The sequence below is a fragment of the Dermacentor variabilis genome, unplaced genomic scaffold (genome assembly GCF_050947875.1).
Source record: "Dermacentor variabilis isolate Ectoservices unplaced genomic scaffold, ASM5094787v1 scaffold_12, whole genome shotgun sequence".
NCBI lineage: Eukaryota > Metazoa > Arthropoda > Arachnida > Ixodida > Ixodidae > Dermacentor > Dermacentor variabilis.
In genome coordinates, this window is record NW_027460280.1 from 8,655,450 (window position 1) to 8,673,048 (window position 17,599).

Genomic DNA, 17,599 nt, shown 5'->3' on the forward strand with positions numbered 1-17,599 from the left:
TGTGTGTGTGTGTGTGTGTGTGTGTGTGTGTGTGTGTGTGTGTGTGTGTGTGTGTGTGTGTGTGTGTGTGTGTGTGTGTGTGTGTGTGTGTGTGTGTGTGTGTGTGTGTGTGTGTGTGTGCGTGCGTGCGTGTGCAAATAAAGCCTGTGTCTCACCAGTGCTGCTTTGCTGCCACTCACGTTCCCGGTTCTGTTCGAGTGCCCGCTCGTCACAGGCATGCTGCGGATTGTCGCCGGATAGGGGATTGCTACGACGAGCCTTAGCGGCGTCCCGCCGGCGGCACTGACATTCCCGGTTCTGCTCAGGCTGCCATTCTTGACTGCGGGTCTTTGTCAGTCGGGCCACACGGCGGGCCAGGCTCATCGACCGATTCACCATCGGCCTTCGCAGCTTTTCGCTGCTGGCACGCCCATTTTCACTGTCGCTCCCGTCATTGCTGTAGGACATGTTGCTCCTCTTCCATGCGCACGATAGAGTCCACCTCATGGAACCGCTCAAGAACTGCCGATAAGATCGCTAGGTGACACTGACATCATTCTATACAGGATGTTTCAGTGAACACTTTCAAAATTTTTTAAAGGTTTCCTAAAAAAGGTGGCAGATAGCTCAATTCTAGTTTATGAGCCGGTCCACTCGAAGCGGCGGGCACTAGCTGCACAAAAAATTGAAATGCAAAATTGACTAATTAACATGAATTCACTAATTAACTTTTTGGCTAGTTATCTTATGACCCATGTTGCAATTTACAAATTCTAGCAGTGGACTCCACAAGGTAGATCCACTTGGAACGAATTCTCAGGATGACACCACTTTTGAGATATAAATTCCTGAACTTTGCGGAGAAATGCATTGGCGTTCCAATTACTTGTGTGCTTCAGTGCATGAAACGATGTTTGGTTAACAACTTAACTGGAACGCTAATGCATTTCTCCGCAAAGTTCGGGAATTAGTATCTCGAAACTGGTGTCATATTGAGAATTCGTTTCAAGTGGATCCGCCTTGCGAACTGCACGGCTAGAATTTGTAAATTGCAATATGGGCCATAAGGTAATCAGTTCAAAACTTAATGAGTGAATTTTTATTGATTAATCAATTTTGCATCTAAATTTTTTTTTCAAGTATTGTCTGCCGCTTCAAGTAGACCAGCTCATGAACTAGAACTTTGATATCTGCCACAGGCAACTTTTCAAGATTTTTGAAAGTGTTCGCTGAAACACCCTGTATACGAACACACATAGGACGATTCATATGTGTACATTTATTACGGGCTTTACACGGACACTGCTGCTATAGCGATGGCGGCGCTGAGAACAATGGGTCATCAATAATTCGACTTGACACTTGTGACGAGCACACTAGGAGGAACAGTGGGTCATCCATTGTAGGTTTTGGTACTTATGCTAATGAACCTACAAGACTAGACTATTTTATGCTAGCTCTGGAGATGGAAAATTTTTCTTTGTCAATGCGATTGTGTACACGCATGGTAGCAGAAAATTTGCCCGGGTAACCATATAGAGCTTCTCCGTAAAAAAAAAAAATCACTGCCCAAGCACTCTGTATAGATGGTTAACCAGCAAAGCTGAGACATGCAGCCCCAGTGGTTATCTCTGGGTTAATCCCGACTGTTCATTAAATGACGGCTTTGTAGGCTGCCGCATCCTCGGTACGCAGTTGCTGCTTGCGCTTGGCTGCATGAGCCTGTTCTTGTGCCCGGGCTGCAGCATTGGCATGGCGTAGGTAAGCTCGCTCCCGGTTCTGCTCGAAACGTTGCTGATCGAAAGCTGCCTTGCTCCTCAGGAGAATGTATGGCGCCTGGCCTACCCATTTCGGAGCCAGAGAGAAACTGCTGCGTGCATGCTCGGCTGCGACGGAGAGCAATGACGTCACTACTAGCACAGCCAATCGGGCGCCTCTTTCTTTTCTTTTTTTTTTTCCCTGCATGTGCATAGGGTTATGCTGGAAAAGTTTTCAGCATACAGGCGACAGACGGACGAATCGGCTGGCCATATACAGCTTTGCTGTAAAGCAAAGCTAACTGGCGACAGTTTATTTCCACGAATTCCACATCTGCAGTAGGGATACAATGCTTTGTTTGCGCATTTAAGATGCTGGCTTGAATTGCATGTTTGACAGCAAGCTCTCCAAGATATGAGATTCCTTGGTATTATTGTCTTGCTTTAGGGCAACTTGGTTTGAGTGTGAAAGAAAAGGACAGGTGATGGGATGAGCATAAACTTCCAACTGGTTTTATTCCATGACCCTATTGCATATATGGGCTGCCCATAGCACACGTGACAAAAACAGTCGAAACAGCAACCTCACAAGAGCACATGACTGCAGTTCACTGAGCACGTGCCAACTTCTTTAGAAAGTCAAGTTCATTGCCTTATAAAGATCTTTATAAGGAGGGTGTACTCACGCACAACTTAACGCATTTTATGATGGCATCGGCCTCAATAATCTCGTGCGTCAGTTGATTGTGACTGCGTCCTATGATGATGCAGTTTTTAAAAAACTGGTTTGCATCCACAAACAAGTCTTGTATTGCATGGCAAGGAACCCACTTGATGAGATTTTGTTGGTAACATTGTAACTATGCTCGTGCAAGCGATCGTTGATACACCTTCCGGCCTGTCCAATGTAGACATCGTTGCATGACAAGGGCAATTGTATACCACAGCTCCAGTGCAATCAACATGTTCACATGTCTTTTCACACTGGTTGCTTTTCCTTCTTAGGGTTAGTAAGTTTGCAAAGCTTGCCCAGCTTGCCCAGCTTATCAGGAGCAGAGAAAACGACTCGGATGTCCACTGCCTGGGCAACCTTCTTCAAATGGTGGGAAACATGAATATACGGCATCACACTGGTTTTCCTACCAGCGGCCGCTACGTCGCTCTCCTGCCATTTGGGCTTCCAAGAATCTTTTAGCAAACATTTTGTCACAGGCACCTGCACTGGTATCGAATATCCTGCTTTGGACAACTGCTTGCTTTGCCTTTAAAAACTAGCAAACATAGCATGATGACACGACTTCATCAGGGTTTTTAATGCAAATTTTGGCTGTCCCGTTTGAAACACCAGGAACTAGGGAATGACTTCTTTCAATAGTATAAAAAAAATGAGAGCTAGATTGTATTGATGTGGTAGATTGAGTGACTTGTGTCCCAGAAAAAGTTTGTATAAGTGGAAAGGGTGAACCTTCCACTGGTGGACAAGTACCTGGTGAGCGACAGTAAGGTGGGAACACAGATTGAGATGCCATCCAGGTATTGTGGCAGTGACTGGAAATGTGGCCAATGTATCTGCAGTTGCAACAAATTGGCTGGTCATTGGATGTTCGCCATTCCGCAGATATGTCAAAAAGCCGAGGGGGGTACTGGTGTTGCGAAGGAATCGTAGGAAAGGTGTAGGTGTTCGATTGATTGACAGGACAGACAGACTGAATTCCAAGGTTTGCCAACTCTTCGCACACGACACAAGGGAAATAGTTGGTTGAGAATCGTTAGAATAGGCTGGGAAGCCAACTGGTGCCGCCGCTTCGATCTCGTGGCGAACGAGGCTCTTAGATGTTGGCAGCTGATGCACAGAGTAAAGGTCCTTGCACGACGACGAAACGCCCGTATTTTGAATACTCAGCTGGTGTTCATTAACGACGTCTGCGATGGTGGAAAAATTGTTATACAGATTGTCCCAGCTAACTTTAGCCAGAGTTTAAAAACATGCTGATGCACTCTAAGGCGATGTAACCAAATGCATGTTCAGAAGTACAAGTTGCTTGGCCAGTCAGTTCATATTGCTCATTAGACCAAAAATGTGATCGCTTAGCACTGAGAAGGAAGGACGCTATGCGGTCATTTTTGTTCTACTGAGCAAATGCATGTTTCTGACTATTGTATGGAGTAAGTCGGACCTTTTTTGTGTTCTGCCTAATTGCATAATTAGTCTATATTAATTAACCAACTTCAGAAGCAACATAGTTCGGTGAAAAATTCTAATTATAAAGTTGTAGAGCCCTTTGCAAAATGTCCGATTGAACAGTTTCTATCTTTCTATCTATGAAGTATTAATGTTTTCCACTTCAAATGTGACCGCAAAGTAAAAAAAAAAAGTGTGACTTGCCTATTTGCGCGTCGTTATTGCAGCACTCCCGAACATTTCTCGTACAAACATAACAAAACATCTAGCAGGGTGTGCTGCCGCTTAATACGCGACAGGGCAGTGACGCAGGCGTTCGCTGTGCGATTTACGCCACCGATGAGCTTCATTCGCGGTGGTTTGTGATAGCGATAAGCAGGCACAGCGGCAGCATACCCGGCTAAATGCTATGTTGGTGTGTATGTGGAGAGTTCGGGAGTGCTGAAATCGCGGCGTGCAAGCAGACATGTCGCGTGGTATTTTTTGTATTTCGTGGGCATCTACAGTAAGTGGAAAAACACTAATGCCTAATAGTAGATAAAATGTTCGAAACTGTTTAATCGGATGTTTTGCAAAGTGCTCTACAACTTTCTCATTTGAATTTCTTGCCTAACTTAGTTGTTTTCGAAGTTCGTTAATTAATATTGACTAATTATGCAGTTAAACAGATTACAAAAAATTATGTGACTTACTCTATACAATAGTCGGCAACATCCATTCGGTCGTTGTCTTAAAGTGCATCGGCATATTTTTAAACTCTGGCTAAAGTTAGCTGGGACACCCTGTATACCAGAAAATTAAAAGCGTCGTCCACTATGCCTTTCAGTATGTGGTTCAATAATAAAGGGAAAATGAGACATTCACCCGTTCGTAGCAATTGCTACAAAAGAAACCCACATGGATTCCTCAAAAGAAAAGCCTCGCAGTCGAAGAAAAATTCGTCCATTGTAGCAATTGCTACAAACGGGTGGATGTCTAATTTTCCCGTTATTAATTACCTCTCTCCACCTTGCAGGTTTCCACAGCACTATTTTCGTCAGTATATGGTTCACTTTGGCTTCTCCTGACATCTGCTCCTTAACCTTGTGGCAAAGGATGAGAGCGTCCTGGATGTATGTCACATTTTTCGGTCGACATCTGGACACGGGACTAGAGTTCCTTTTGTGCAGCTCGCCGACTGCCAACAGGTTTTCCGAACAACTCGTGGAGTTTTTGCTTGCATTGTTCCCAGCTTGTCGGTTCTTCCTCGTGGTTTTGAAACCAGACACATGCTGTGCTTTTCAGGTAGAAAATTGTTTGCCAGCATAACGGTTTGTTTCCACCTATTATGGGTGCGGACGTGCTTGTACATTTGGAGCCATTTATAGATGTCAAGATTGTCAGCCCCCCCGAAAAACGTTCCTGGGTTGCGTCGCCGAGACAATATGACTGTCCGCATCGTGGTAGCAGTTGCTTCTGTTGGCATGGCAGCTGTCCCTGCACCGGCTCCGTTGATCGTCATATTATTAGTGGCCAGGCTACGTCTGCTTTGGAGCTCTGTCACACACAGCAGTATGTGGACACACAGCAATATGTATGTGGAGGAAAGAAGCGGGACGGGAAATGTATTTACAGTAAGTACACGATTGACATGACGAGTCTACAGCAGGCCACTCACTGAGTGTTGTCTTCAGCCCCAAAGCTCGTGCTCCTTTTCCTCAATAGAGAGTTTTTGAATGGGGCCTCAAAACTTTGGGGCCCCAAAGAGCTGTGAGGATATTAGCATTAGGGCATGCAGGACTGAAGTGTTTTAGAATAGGGCTTTGCTTTGCATTTACGGATAGTGTGTTGTGCTTGCAGCACCACTACGGCATCAAAGGTAGTATAAATATTAAAATATACCATTTTGTGATAAGAGTAATTATGACTTGTGTTTTCACGTTCAATTACAATTTAGAGGTTATTCTATTACCAGCAAGCAATTTGTTGCGTTTAGTTTTGAGTAAGCCACTTAACATGCCTCCACCAGCCATGAAATCGACAATCGATTTCGCAATCAGCTGCATCAGACGAATCAGTCTTCATTGCGCATCTTAGCTGAGAGAAGGCGATAACTGCAGTCACTTCTCCTAGCTTACCAACTTCACACGTTACCACAAATCGAGCACAGTTAGAGCTGGATCTCCAGAACCAACCTTGGGCCATCCAGCAAGCCCGGGAAGCTACCAAGAGACAGGGTACCCTCTCTCTGCTGCCCCCGGTGCGGCCTAGACCCAGGCCATCAATTTGCAGGATACTCAATAAAGGTATCACACACAATAAAAAATTACTTGTAAGGCATGGTTAGATAGCATAAAGCATAAGGAATGAAAGATAGCAAGCACTTTTTTTTTTATCTGACCAATAATAGATATTTTACGGCCCATTGAATACAAGCCCACAATATGTGGCAACCGTGTGGCTGAAAGTGTAGCAAAATAAATCATTTCCAAGATGAAAACAAACATTTGCTTGCTTTACTTCATAGAGTATACATTAGGCTTGAGTTCTGCAAAAAAAAAAAAAGGTTCTTTTTTGTTGTGTATGTTTTTGGTGTTGAGATATGTACTTGTATAGTATGTATAACTTGCACTGCTTATGTCATTTTTATACTTTTTGTATAACCTGTACTTTGATTTCCTTGCATTGTACAGCTGAATTATTGTACTGCCCAACTGCCACGCTCTCGAAGGAGAGCAGCAGTATTGAAAATAAATAAGTAAATAAATAAATAAATAAATATCAAGGCCCGCATGTTGCCTGCAGCCCAAAATTTTTAAGAAAACTATGAAACACAAACAGCACTAAATATGGGGGACCTGGCGTCCAGAACAAACATTTTTGTTGTTTGCTCTAGACACATGAAACTTTCAGGACGCACAGTCTTGTGCATTGTGTTCGGCTGCAAAGCACGAGTTCGCCGGATCGAACCCCGGCCACGGTGGCCACATTTCGATGGGAGTAAAATGTGAAAATACCTGTGTACTTAACTTTAGGTGCATGTTGAAGAACCCCAGGTGGTCCAAGTTTCCGGAGTTTCACACTACAGCATGCCTCATAATCAAATCGTGGTTTTGGCACTTAATACCCCATAATTTAATTTTTAATTCTAAGCTTGTGTGCTGATTGCAAATATTCAATTAGGCTTTTTTCTAAGTCAATAAAAAGTAACAATTCTTCTTGTGTTCAAAGATTTGGGATGCAATTCGCAAAAAAATAACTGCAACCAGATAACTAAAAGCAAGCAGGTATGTTCCTGGATGTTCAAAGACTGCAGGTTAGCATTTGGATGTTTGTATCTATACTATAGCCAAAGTTACGAAATTCTAATGTTGCAGCTTTACAAATGTGAATTCTTGCTGGTGGCTTCGACAGGATTTCAAAATATTTCAGTGTCCCAAGACACTATATCATGGTTTTTGTGCACTCTCTGACTTGCCAGCATTCAGGGAAAAAAAAGAAAATGATGAGAATTGAATGAGTAGACAGTGCCGATCCCAAAATTTGAGACTTTAAAGAAGGGTGTATGCACTGAAGCTCTGCTGTGACGCGGCGCTGCGGTGCCTCGGCGCAGGTGGCCACATTCATAGTTGCAACTCAGCGGACGTGTTCTGCCTACCCCGTTGTTCCACTGAATGTGCTGTCGACACGTCAACATCCACTCCTTCACCTTCATATCTCTCTCTCTCTCTCTCTCTCTCTCTCTATATATATATATATATATATATATATATATATATAGTATGTTTTGTTACGCGAACGAAGGATTAAGGCTAGAGACTATTTACAAAGGATAATGCAGCGCTGGCCAGTTCAGCGAAAGCTTGAGAACTAGAGAGCGTTGTCGTCTTCGTCGGGGCACCCGCGTATGTCGGCCACAAGAAACACGCAATATGCATGTATCATTATCCCCGGCGGCAGAAGCACTGCCCCGAGGCATCTAAGTATCTATAACCGGATAGTAATATGGAGCTTAGAACGACAGCTGAGCTTAGAAAGCTGAGCTAGTTGGTAAGGATTCATTATGCAAAATAGAAGTGAGGCGTGCAAACAGGACACAAGAGTAGAGAAGTAGACAACACGAACGCCAACTATCAACTGAAAGGAGCACTGAGGCGAAAAAAGAAAGAAGACACAAAACTCATCTGCGCATGCTCAGGAATGGCAACACCACGTGTCAATCGGGTACACGTGCCGGTCTATGTGAGAGATAACTGCTAAGGCACTTAATCTCTTCCTTATGTAAAGTAATCGAAGGCTGACTCGCACACGCACTTCCACCATTGTAGATATGCCATGCCTCTACCATAAGACGCGTATCTTCATTCTTCAACCATCAACTGGGCATGCCAGGAGGATTGGAGCTATTATTTCCACTGAATCATGGCGCCAAGTTAGGTTCTACCAGGAGTGTCTAAGGGTCCATTGCGCGGCCCTGGGAGACGGTCGCCATTGGAACCGCCCCTACGCCGAGTGGAATAAGTTAGCCGTGCAACATGCGGACTTCCTATGGAGGATGAAACTTCCGGAGTTTCAACAAAGTAAGAAGAATCACCTTTCTAATAATTTACCGTCAAATAACGTACTTGTTCTTGGAGACGCCATAGTAAGTGATAACCATAGAAGAACCCTTGCTTTAGGTCCTAAGCACTGTTTTAAGCCTAACATAAAACCCGTTGACGTTTTAAGCATACCGCGCTGCATAACCAGGTTCGTCCCGGAAGAAGAACGCTCACGCTGTATTTCGGATTGCATTGCTAGCATTAAACAATCAGTCTCACTTTAAGGCGCCTGACCTTGTTTGACCGTTAGTTGATTACCTTGTGGAGCATAAACTTAGACCAGTAATATCTGACAAGGAAGGTTATTTCGTAATTATGCCAGATGACATGTTTTCAGAAAAAGTGATTTCAGCCATAGAAAAGAATTTGCAACCAGTAAAACTCAAGCCTTCGGTAGTTAAGCAATGTGCGGTTGACCTCTTGTCAAGACATAATCTTGATAGGCTTGTCTGTAATGTCAAGAAAGCTAAATCCCTCACCTTAGAACTGTTTTTCTCGGCAAAGACCCATAAACAAGAAATTCCTTTTCGTGCTATAGTGTCAGAGAAAGGGACGTGGCAGGTCTGTGTCGCTAGTTGCCTACAGAACTGCCTAGCTTCACTAGTTTTTTCAGACCCCTTTTGCCTACGTAATTCTCAGGCACTAGTTCAGTATTTGAGAGAGGAAAATCCTGGTGACTGTACAGCTTTTAGTAGGGATATCGAAGACCTGTATTATTCTTTGCCGCATGACGGGTTGCTAAATTCCGTAAATGAGTGCATTAAAGAACAAGTGCAAGAGTCGGCTTTTATTGACAGATGCGGTGTTTCCATGGGAGCTTTTCTAGAAATTCTATGTACTTGAAGTCAATGCTGATTGGGTGGAGACATGGCGTTTTTCTGCAGAAATCAGGCATTTGTATTGGCTCAAAGGTTGCCCCTATTCTTAGCAACATTTACCTGAGTAAGGTTGACAACTGCTTAGAGAAAGCCTTAGGTGATAGCGTTATCAAGATATTTCGTTACGTTGATGATTACCTGATTTTCTGCAATAGTGAAGAATTCGATTCCGCTGCTACCTTAGTGAGTGAGCAATTTAAACTTTGTGGGGGAGGATTAAAGTTTACCAAGAAATTTCCTCAGCGACGCATAATTCAGTTTCTTGACGTTTCCTTGATCTTCGAACGAAATCATGTTTGTTGGCAGTAATCCTCAAGATGTTCGAAGCCGTTGCTAAACTTCCAATCCAAGCATTCTAAATTAGTAAAAAAACCGGAATTGCCATGTCGTGCCTTAAGTCTTCCCTCACCAGATCGTGCATGCACAAAATGAGCGCCAGTTTTAATGCGCAGGTCCGGCGCCTATTAGACGCAGGTTATACTAGTGTAGTGGTGGCCACTGTGGCTGAGCGCCTAAAGAAGTTGGTTTCGAGAGGGACGGACGTGATTACCGAAAGCAGTAATATCAAAAAAAGAGTAGTGGCTATTCCGTACATTCAGTGTCGCACAGGCTTAAAAAAGTTGCTAGTAGATATGATGTTAATGTTGCTTTCACTGCTCCCAATAAGCTAGGTAAGATATGCGCTGCCGTACAGAATAAAAAGGAGCGGATAAAAGGCAAAAAACGAACAGATATTTGTCCAGTGAAGCACAATAAGAGCAACTGTTTTACTCACTGTCGTATGGGTGTGGTTTATAAAATTCCCCTTAGCTGTGTCCAGTTCTACGTAGGGCAAACGGGATGGTGTATCAATCAGAGGCTAATGGAACATAAAAGGTCGTTAACCGGTGGATCGCCTTCTAATCTTTCGCTACATTGCAGAGATTGTAACTGCACGCCAGAGTTAGATAAATGCGTGATATTGTACAGGCACAAGAATGAAGATATGCGTCTTATGGTAGAGACATGGCATATCTACGAAGTGCGTGCGTGAGTCAGCCTTCGATTACTTTACGTAAGGAAGAGATTAAGTGCCTTAACAGTTATCTCTTGCGTAGACCGGCACGTGTACCCGATTGACACGTGGTGTTACCATTCCTGAGCATGCGCAGATGAGTTTTGTGTCTTCTTTCTTTTTTCGCCTCAGTGCTCCCTTCAGTTGATAGTTGGCGTTTGTGTTGTCTACTTCTCTACTCTTGTGTCCTGTCTGCACGCCTCACTTCTATTTTGCATAATGAGTAATATGGCTTGAGGCGTGCGACATGCACAATGTCAGTGGAATTTAGGGCAGATGAGGCACTGGTACTGACTGGGGTGATTTCGTAGGTAACTGGAGTCGCGGCCCGCAGCACTCAACATGGGCCTGTGTACCGAGACAGAAGGTTTTCTGACAGGCCAACGGGACGAGTCGAGGATCACAGTACCAGAGACCCAGGCTAAAAGTGGACGTCTCTGTGTTGGCGATCGTTCAAGTGTTGCTTCTCTTCAGAGGCTAGGAGGCGAGCGCCGGCAATGTCGTGTGCTTGGGCTGCCCTGGCGATGGTGTCTAGTGCATACTCGCTGGTCTCTGCTGTGGCGGATGGAAGGGATGTGACCAGTGGCAATGTGGGTTCTCAGCCGAACAGCAGAAAGAATGGGGAATAACCGGCAGTATCGTGACAGCAAAGAATTATATGCAAAAGTGACATAGGGCAGGGCAAGGTCCCAATCAGTATGGTTGGACAAGACATACTTTGCAAGCACGTCTGTTTGGGTACGATTCAGACGCTCAGTGAGACCATTGGTCAGTGGATCATAAGACGTAGTCAGCTTGTGCTTGGTGGAGCAGGACTGCTGGATGTCAACGATGACTTCAGTTGGTGTGGAGCACCATGCTGCAGAATCGCGTCATGTAAGAGAAAATCGTCATCTGTGGCGCAGCTTGTTGGAAGTGCTCTGGTGATGACGTAGCGCATGGCGTAATCTGTCACCACAGCGACCCACTTGTTGCCAGACGTGGATAGAAGGAAAGGGCCTAGTAAGTCCAAGCCAATGCAAAAGAACGGCTCCGAAGAAATGTTGAGCAGTTGAAGGCAGCTGGCAGGGAATGTCGATGGTGTTTTTCGGCGCTGGCATTTTTCACATGCCGCAATGTATTTCCGGACGGAGCGGGCAAGGCCTGGCCAAAAGAAGCGTTGGCGAATCCGGTCGTAGGTGCAAGAGACACCGAGGTGACCTGCCATTGGTAAATCCTGAAGTTCTTGGAGAACAGCTGACCGGAGGTGCTTAGGAATGACGAGGAGTAGGGCAGGATCATCGAGGGGTACATTGCGGCGGTATAATACACCATCTTGAGAGCCAGAGAGCATTCTTCATCTTCGTCGGGGCGCCCGCATGCATCGACCACAAGAAACACTCAATATGCATGTATCAATGCATATATATATTGCCTCTGTTCGGCCTCTGTTCTTACTTCCGGCGCTTTGTTCGCAATTTTGCCTCGATAATATCACCTCTGACACAACTCTTAAGTGGCGCCAACAACCTATCCTCCTGGTCTCCTGCATGCTTCACCGCGTTCGTGACCTTACGCCGTCTCCTGACGTCTCTGCCTATACTGCGACACTACGACCCCACCGCCCCACCTGAAGTGCATACCAATGCCAGTGGTATTGGCCTTGGCGCTGTCCTTGCGCAGCGCAAGTCTGGCTACTCCGAGTACGTCGTTGCTTACACCAGTCCTGCGCTGACCAAAGCGGAATGCAATTACAGTGTCACAGAAAAAGAATGCCTGGCCATCGTTTGGGCACTCTGGAAGTTTCGCCCCTATTTATACGGTAGGCCTTTCAATGTGGTTACTGACCATCACGCCCTTTGTTGGTTATCCTCTTTAAAAGACCCGTCTGGACGCCTTGCCCGCTGGGCTCTGCGCATTCAAGAATATGACATACACGTCATATACCGCTCAGGTCGCAAGCACACTGACGCTGACGCTCTGTCCCGCTCTCCGCTGCAAGCTGACATGGCCTCCCTCTCCACCATTAAGGCGGTATCCTCGGTCGACATCGACACCTTCGCATCAGAACAGCGCAAGGATCCTTGGGTGGCCTCTCTTTTGGATCTCCTTTCTGGCTCGCCTGCATCTCCCATTTCCCGCTCGCTGCGTCGCCAGGCTGTCCATTTTGCTGTCCGGGATAAACTCTTGTATCGACGGAACTACCAGCCCGATGGTCGCAAGTGGCTCCTGGTTATCCCTAGGACTTTGCGTTCCGACATGTGCGCGTCTTTCCATACTGACCCACAATGTGCACACGCAGGCGTTTTGAAGACGTATGAGCGCCTGCGGCAACATTACTACTGGCGAGGAATGTTTACTTTTGTCCAAAAGTTTCTCCGCTCGTGCCCGCAATGCCAACGCCGCAAATCTCTGCCTCATCCGGCCCACGGATTATTACAGCCGTTTCCGTGCCCTGCTCGTGCCTTCGACTGTGTGGGAATTGACCTGTACTGGCCGCTACTACTAACTCCCGCTGGAAAACGATGGATTATTGTCGCAGTTGATCACCTTACACGCTATGCCGAAACCACTGCTCTACCTGCAGCGACCGCCAGTGACGTTGCATGCATCCTTTCTCAGGGTGTCTACCAACCGGGAAAACCGGGAAAACCGGGAATTCGCAGGGATTTTGAGTAGTCTGGAAAAGGTCAGGGAAAACTCAGGGTATTTGGGCCTCTCTCAGAGAAAATTAGCGCCAATTTTATTGAAAGGGTCGAAAGTCGCGGTAATGCTGGCTCGAGCAACGGACAGGAATCATAATGAATCGTCTTTGACGCGCTGTCGTCGGCTGGAGGAGTTGCCAGTGTGCAATCAACGACCGACTTTCTGGGTTCTCGATAATTCGGACAGCTTCGCGGCACCGCCACGTAACCCATAGAGTCAACGTATCAGAACGTGTGAAATTTTGGACGCAGTAGCTCTTCGCCGTCCGATTTTCCGGACGTTTTGCCGTGACCGTGGGTCCGAAACGGCAATCAAAGGTACCACTGCTGTCGTTTTGATTACTTCGCCACCTCGAACCGGCACTCTCGCACGTCGATCCGCTGGCAGCTGTTGCCACCACTGCAGCAACGCTAGGCCTAGCTGCTTCGACGTTCGCTATGAAGCTTCTTGCCGTTGGATGCCGAGTTTTTTATTGAAAGATTTAGCTGCTGTCAGCAATGGCACGAACTCCACCTTTGTGGTCCTCGCGATTGGCTTAGAAACTTGGAAAACACGATGCGTTGCATAATGCCGGTTCCCGAAAGTCAGCTTCGCCTCTGTACAGAAATGTTACATGGTGAAGCATACGCAGAAGTATTGCAGTGAAGCATAACAAGCGTGGGAAGGGGCTATTGGCACGGAACACAGTACGCATTCCTTAATTATACACGCGTGCACCCTGTATTTCCTGTCACAGTACGAGCGCCGATATGCCTAATATGTGTACCGACAGGCCTTCGGAGCGTTTTCGAACGTACCTGTCGCAGTTTGAGCCCCTAAGGGCAGTAAATGACACGCATTTATTTTTTTCCAGCTGGCCGATTTTTCGAACGTTTTCCCGACCCCTAGGGAGTTCTAAAAATCGGTCGTGGACTGTTCAACTGGCCAAGATGCTTCAAATAGTCCTTGGGGTGAACGAGTGGCAGAAGGAGGACAAGAACAGAAATGATGTATGCATTGAGGAATAAACGGGAAAGGAAGCTTGCTGCCGCCGTTTTGAAGACTTTCAAGTTCAAGAAACAAAATTTTGGCTGATGCCGAGATGCCCGTGTCCCTCATCCAAACCAAAATAAACTCTTTAAAGCAGTGAAACACAACACTCGGGCATCGTGCGCGGGCTGAGAGTGTGTCAGGACAGTTGAGGTTGACTTACGAGCTGTTGAGAGAGAATCTCAATTGTGACAGAGTTCGGGCCTCATACCACTGCATGAGCTTGCTATCAGTTGATAGAAATAGCTCATATTCGAATATATTTGCTTCTATGTGCATCTCCTTTTTATTCATATTTGTGAATGTCCGACTTCATTTGCAATTTTTTTCGAAGGCACTTTATTTGCTGTGCATTTTACTAACCCCTACCTTCTGTTCTCTTTTTGAATAACATAAACAGTACTCCTTAGTATTCAAATTGGATTAAGTCGCTTTTTTATTTTTTTCATGTGCTTACTAGAGAGTGACAGCATCAGGCGATATGGTTTCAGCCCGTCTTGACATGAAGCATAGTTCTGCGTCACTCAGGAAAGTGTGCAACGGCACTCAGGGAAAACCTGGAAAACTCAGGGAAATTGGAATTGTCAACTTGGTAGACATCGTTTCTGCTCCATCGTTTCATTCTTCGTCATGGCCCACCTCGGGAGCTGCTGAGTGATAGAGCCCGTGTGTTTCTGTTGCAGGTGGTTGAAGCTCTGCTTGCTCAATGCCGCATAGTTCACCGGACCACCACGGCGTACCACCTCCATCATCATCATCATCATCATGTTTTATGTCCACTGCAGGACGAAGGCCTCTCCCTGCGATCTCCAATTACCCCTGTCCTGCGCCAACCGATTCCAACTAGCACCCGCGAATTTCCTAATTTCATCGCTCCACCTAGTGTTTTGTCGTCCTCGATTGCGTTTTCCTTCTCTTGGTACCCATTCTGTAACCCTAATGGTCCAACGGTTATCTATTATTATAAAATATGAAGACGCCAAATTGGCAAAGAGGGCCCCAATTTGCCTAAGCACATCGGGACCTGTCCCTCACGCTCTTGTGAACCAAGTTTTTCAAATGTGCGGATTCTTGCCCGAAGTAAAGATACTAGAGCAAGGGAACTGGTTGAAGCCTATCACATAGGCAAGAAAGGCAGCTTGTGCTTGAGCAATACTTCGATATCATTATATAAGGCCGAGATTAGGTTTCTTGAGCATGGTGCGTCATGAATGTTTGATTAGATGCGTGAAAGAATGTTTGCTCTGTGCGCATGTGTTGACTACAGTATATATGTGCCTGCGTTCTGTAAATAAAACAGTTGCGATTGGTGCCCTGTCCCGTTTTCTTCTCTTGTGTGTGTCTGTTGATTTGGCGTCTTCATATTTTATAATGAATAGCTACCAACTAGCCCAACAAAAAGTGCTTTTAACGATTATCTAACCGGTGCATTACATGACCTGCCCAGCTACATTTTTTCCTCTTGATGTCAATTAGAATATCGTCTATACCCGTTCGCTCTCTGATCCCCCCCCAAACCGCTCTCTTTCTCTCTCTTAACGTTATGCCTAGCAATCTTCGTTCGATCGCTCTTTGCGCGGTCCTTAACTTGCTCTCAAGTCTCTGCCCCAGATGTCAGCACTGGCAAAATGCACTGATTGCTCACCTTACTTTTCAATAATAATGGTAAGCTTCCAGTCAGGAGCTGGCAATGTCTTCCGTATGCGATCGAACCTATTTTTATTCTTCTGTGAATTTCCTTCTCATGATCAGGGTTCCCTGTGATTAATTTACCTAGGTAAGCATACTCCTTCACAGTCTCTAGTGGCCAACTGGCGATTCTGATCTCTTGTTCCTTTGCCTGGCTATTTATCATTATCTTCATCTTCTGCATATTAATATTCAACCCCACCCTTACACTCTCTCTGTTAAGGTCTCCAGTCAATTGTTGTAACTCGTCTGCATTGTTGTTGAATAGAACAATGTCATCGGCAAACCTAAGGTTGCTGAGATATTTGCCGTCGATCTTTACTCCTAAGCCTTCCCAGTTTAATAGCTTGAATTCTTGTAAGCACGCAGTGAATAGCTTTGGAGAAATTGTCTCCCTGTCTGACCCCTTTCTCTATAGGTATCTCCCTGCTTGTGTAGAATTAAGGTAGCTGTAGAACCTCTGTAGATATTCGTACGCAAAGGACGAGTCAGTAAGATGACAAACTATTTACAGATTATATTTACAGCAATGGTTGCAGCGCTGACCGGTCAGACTCACAGCACGAGCCCAGTTCGTTCTTCCTCCAGATGACAAACTATTTACAGATTATATTTACAACAACGGTTTCAGTGCTGACCGGTCAGATTCACAGCGCGAGCCCAGTTCGTTCTTCCTCCTCTTTTCTGTAGCTTGCTCCAGGCGTAACTTGCAGTGGGGATGCTTGACCTTCGCACTGCAGATCGCAGCATCAAGGTGGATGCTTGCCATGCAGTGTAGGAGATTGCATCTTTTAATGCCATGCATGGCAGTGTCCAAGGCCATTTCCAAGTGGGCATGCACCATGAAATGGTTGTTTCGTCAATTTTGTAGGGGAGTCTAGCTTCGTTAAAGTAAACTAATAGATGCATTTATTACAGTGGGGGATTGTTGCATCCTTTTATATTGTGTAACTTGCAGAACAAAGCATGTTGTTGACTGCTGAGGCGTTGCAGTTTTGGGGACTAGGTGCTGCAGAGGGCGCTCTGTTTTGCAAGCACCATACCAATGGTTCATTGCTAACAAAAAATTACAGGCACATGCTTACTCCCAAGCATAATAAACTAGATGGGATGCATGAACCATCTAGGAAAGCTATACTTGCAACAAGTAAATAATAGACAAGTGTCCAGACATTGAGAGTAGCAACTCTAAATGAGTGCTTGCATCATGATACTGTCAGTAATGGAAGAATGATGACTACAAGAAAGTGATCTTTTTCATCAGCATTCATGGTTTTAGCATCAAATTTTGGACACAGAGAACCAAACAGAGGCTTTTCTTCTCTGGCTTAGAGCCATCCTGGAGAGCACGCTTTTGGGTGGGAGATACCATACAGAAAAGTTGGTTTGCAGCTCTAGAAATAATCCTCAGTCGAATCAGTAATTCCATGTCGTTTATATCGTCTTTGTTTAACCCAACATTCATTCATGTTAGAGCAACGAAAGAATTGGGACAGGAAAGACAAAACTAAGTGCTGTGAATTTGTGAAAAGTATTTGTTTGTTTTGTGCCCTTTTCATAGAGTACCTGTCAACTCCCTTGAGGTACCTCCAGGAGTTGTGGTCATGTCCCATGGCAACTAACAGAAGGTGTCAGGGGCCAATTAGGTGCTATACAATTATGTACATGCACAAAAAATGTCGTAAGAGCTTTATGCAAAAAGTTGACTGTTTTTTTGAAAATAATGTGAACCTGCTGAGCATAGTAAAGGCCAAACTGCACATTCG

General features: G+C 45.3%; 1 protein-coding gene across 6 annotated transcripts in view; it reads left to right on the plus strand.

The window, feature by feature from the left end:
- Unc-115a (actin binding LIM protein Uncoordinated 115a) overlaps window positions 1-17,599 on the plus strand; it is a 593,933-nt gene that overhangs the window by 145,046 nt on the left and 431,288 nt on the right. Inside the window, exon 1 of one of the 6 annotated variants that reach the window (XM_075676602.1) lies at window positions 8,347-8,477. The exons of the other annotated variants lie outside the window; for them this stretch is intronic. Within the exon in view, the coding sequence (XP_075532717.1) occupies window positions 8,446-8,477 (32 nt within the window). The 5' untranslated portion in view covers window positions 8,347-8,445. Of the gene's footprint in view, window positions 1-8,346; window positions 8,478-17,599 lie in introns of those variants that run through there. 6 annotated transcript variants of the gene reach the window in all.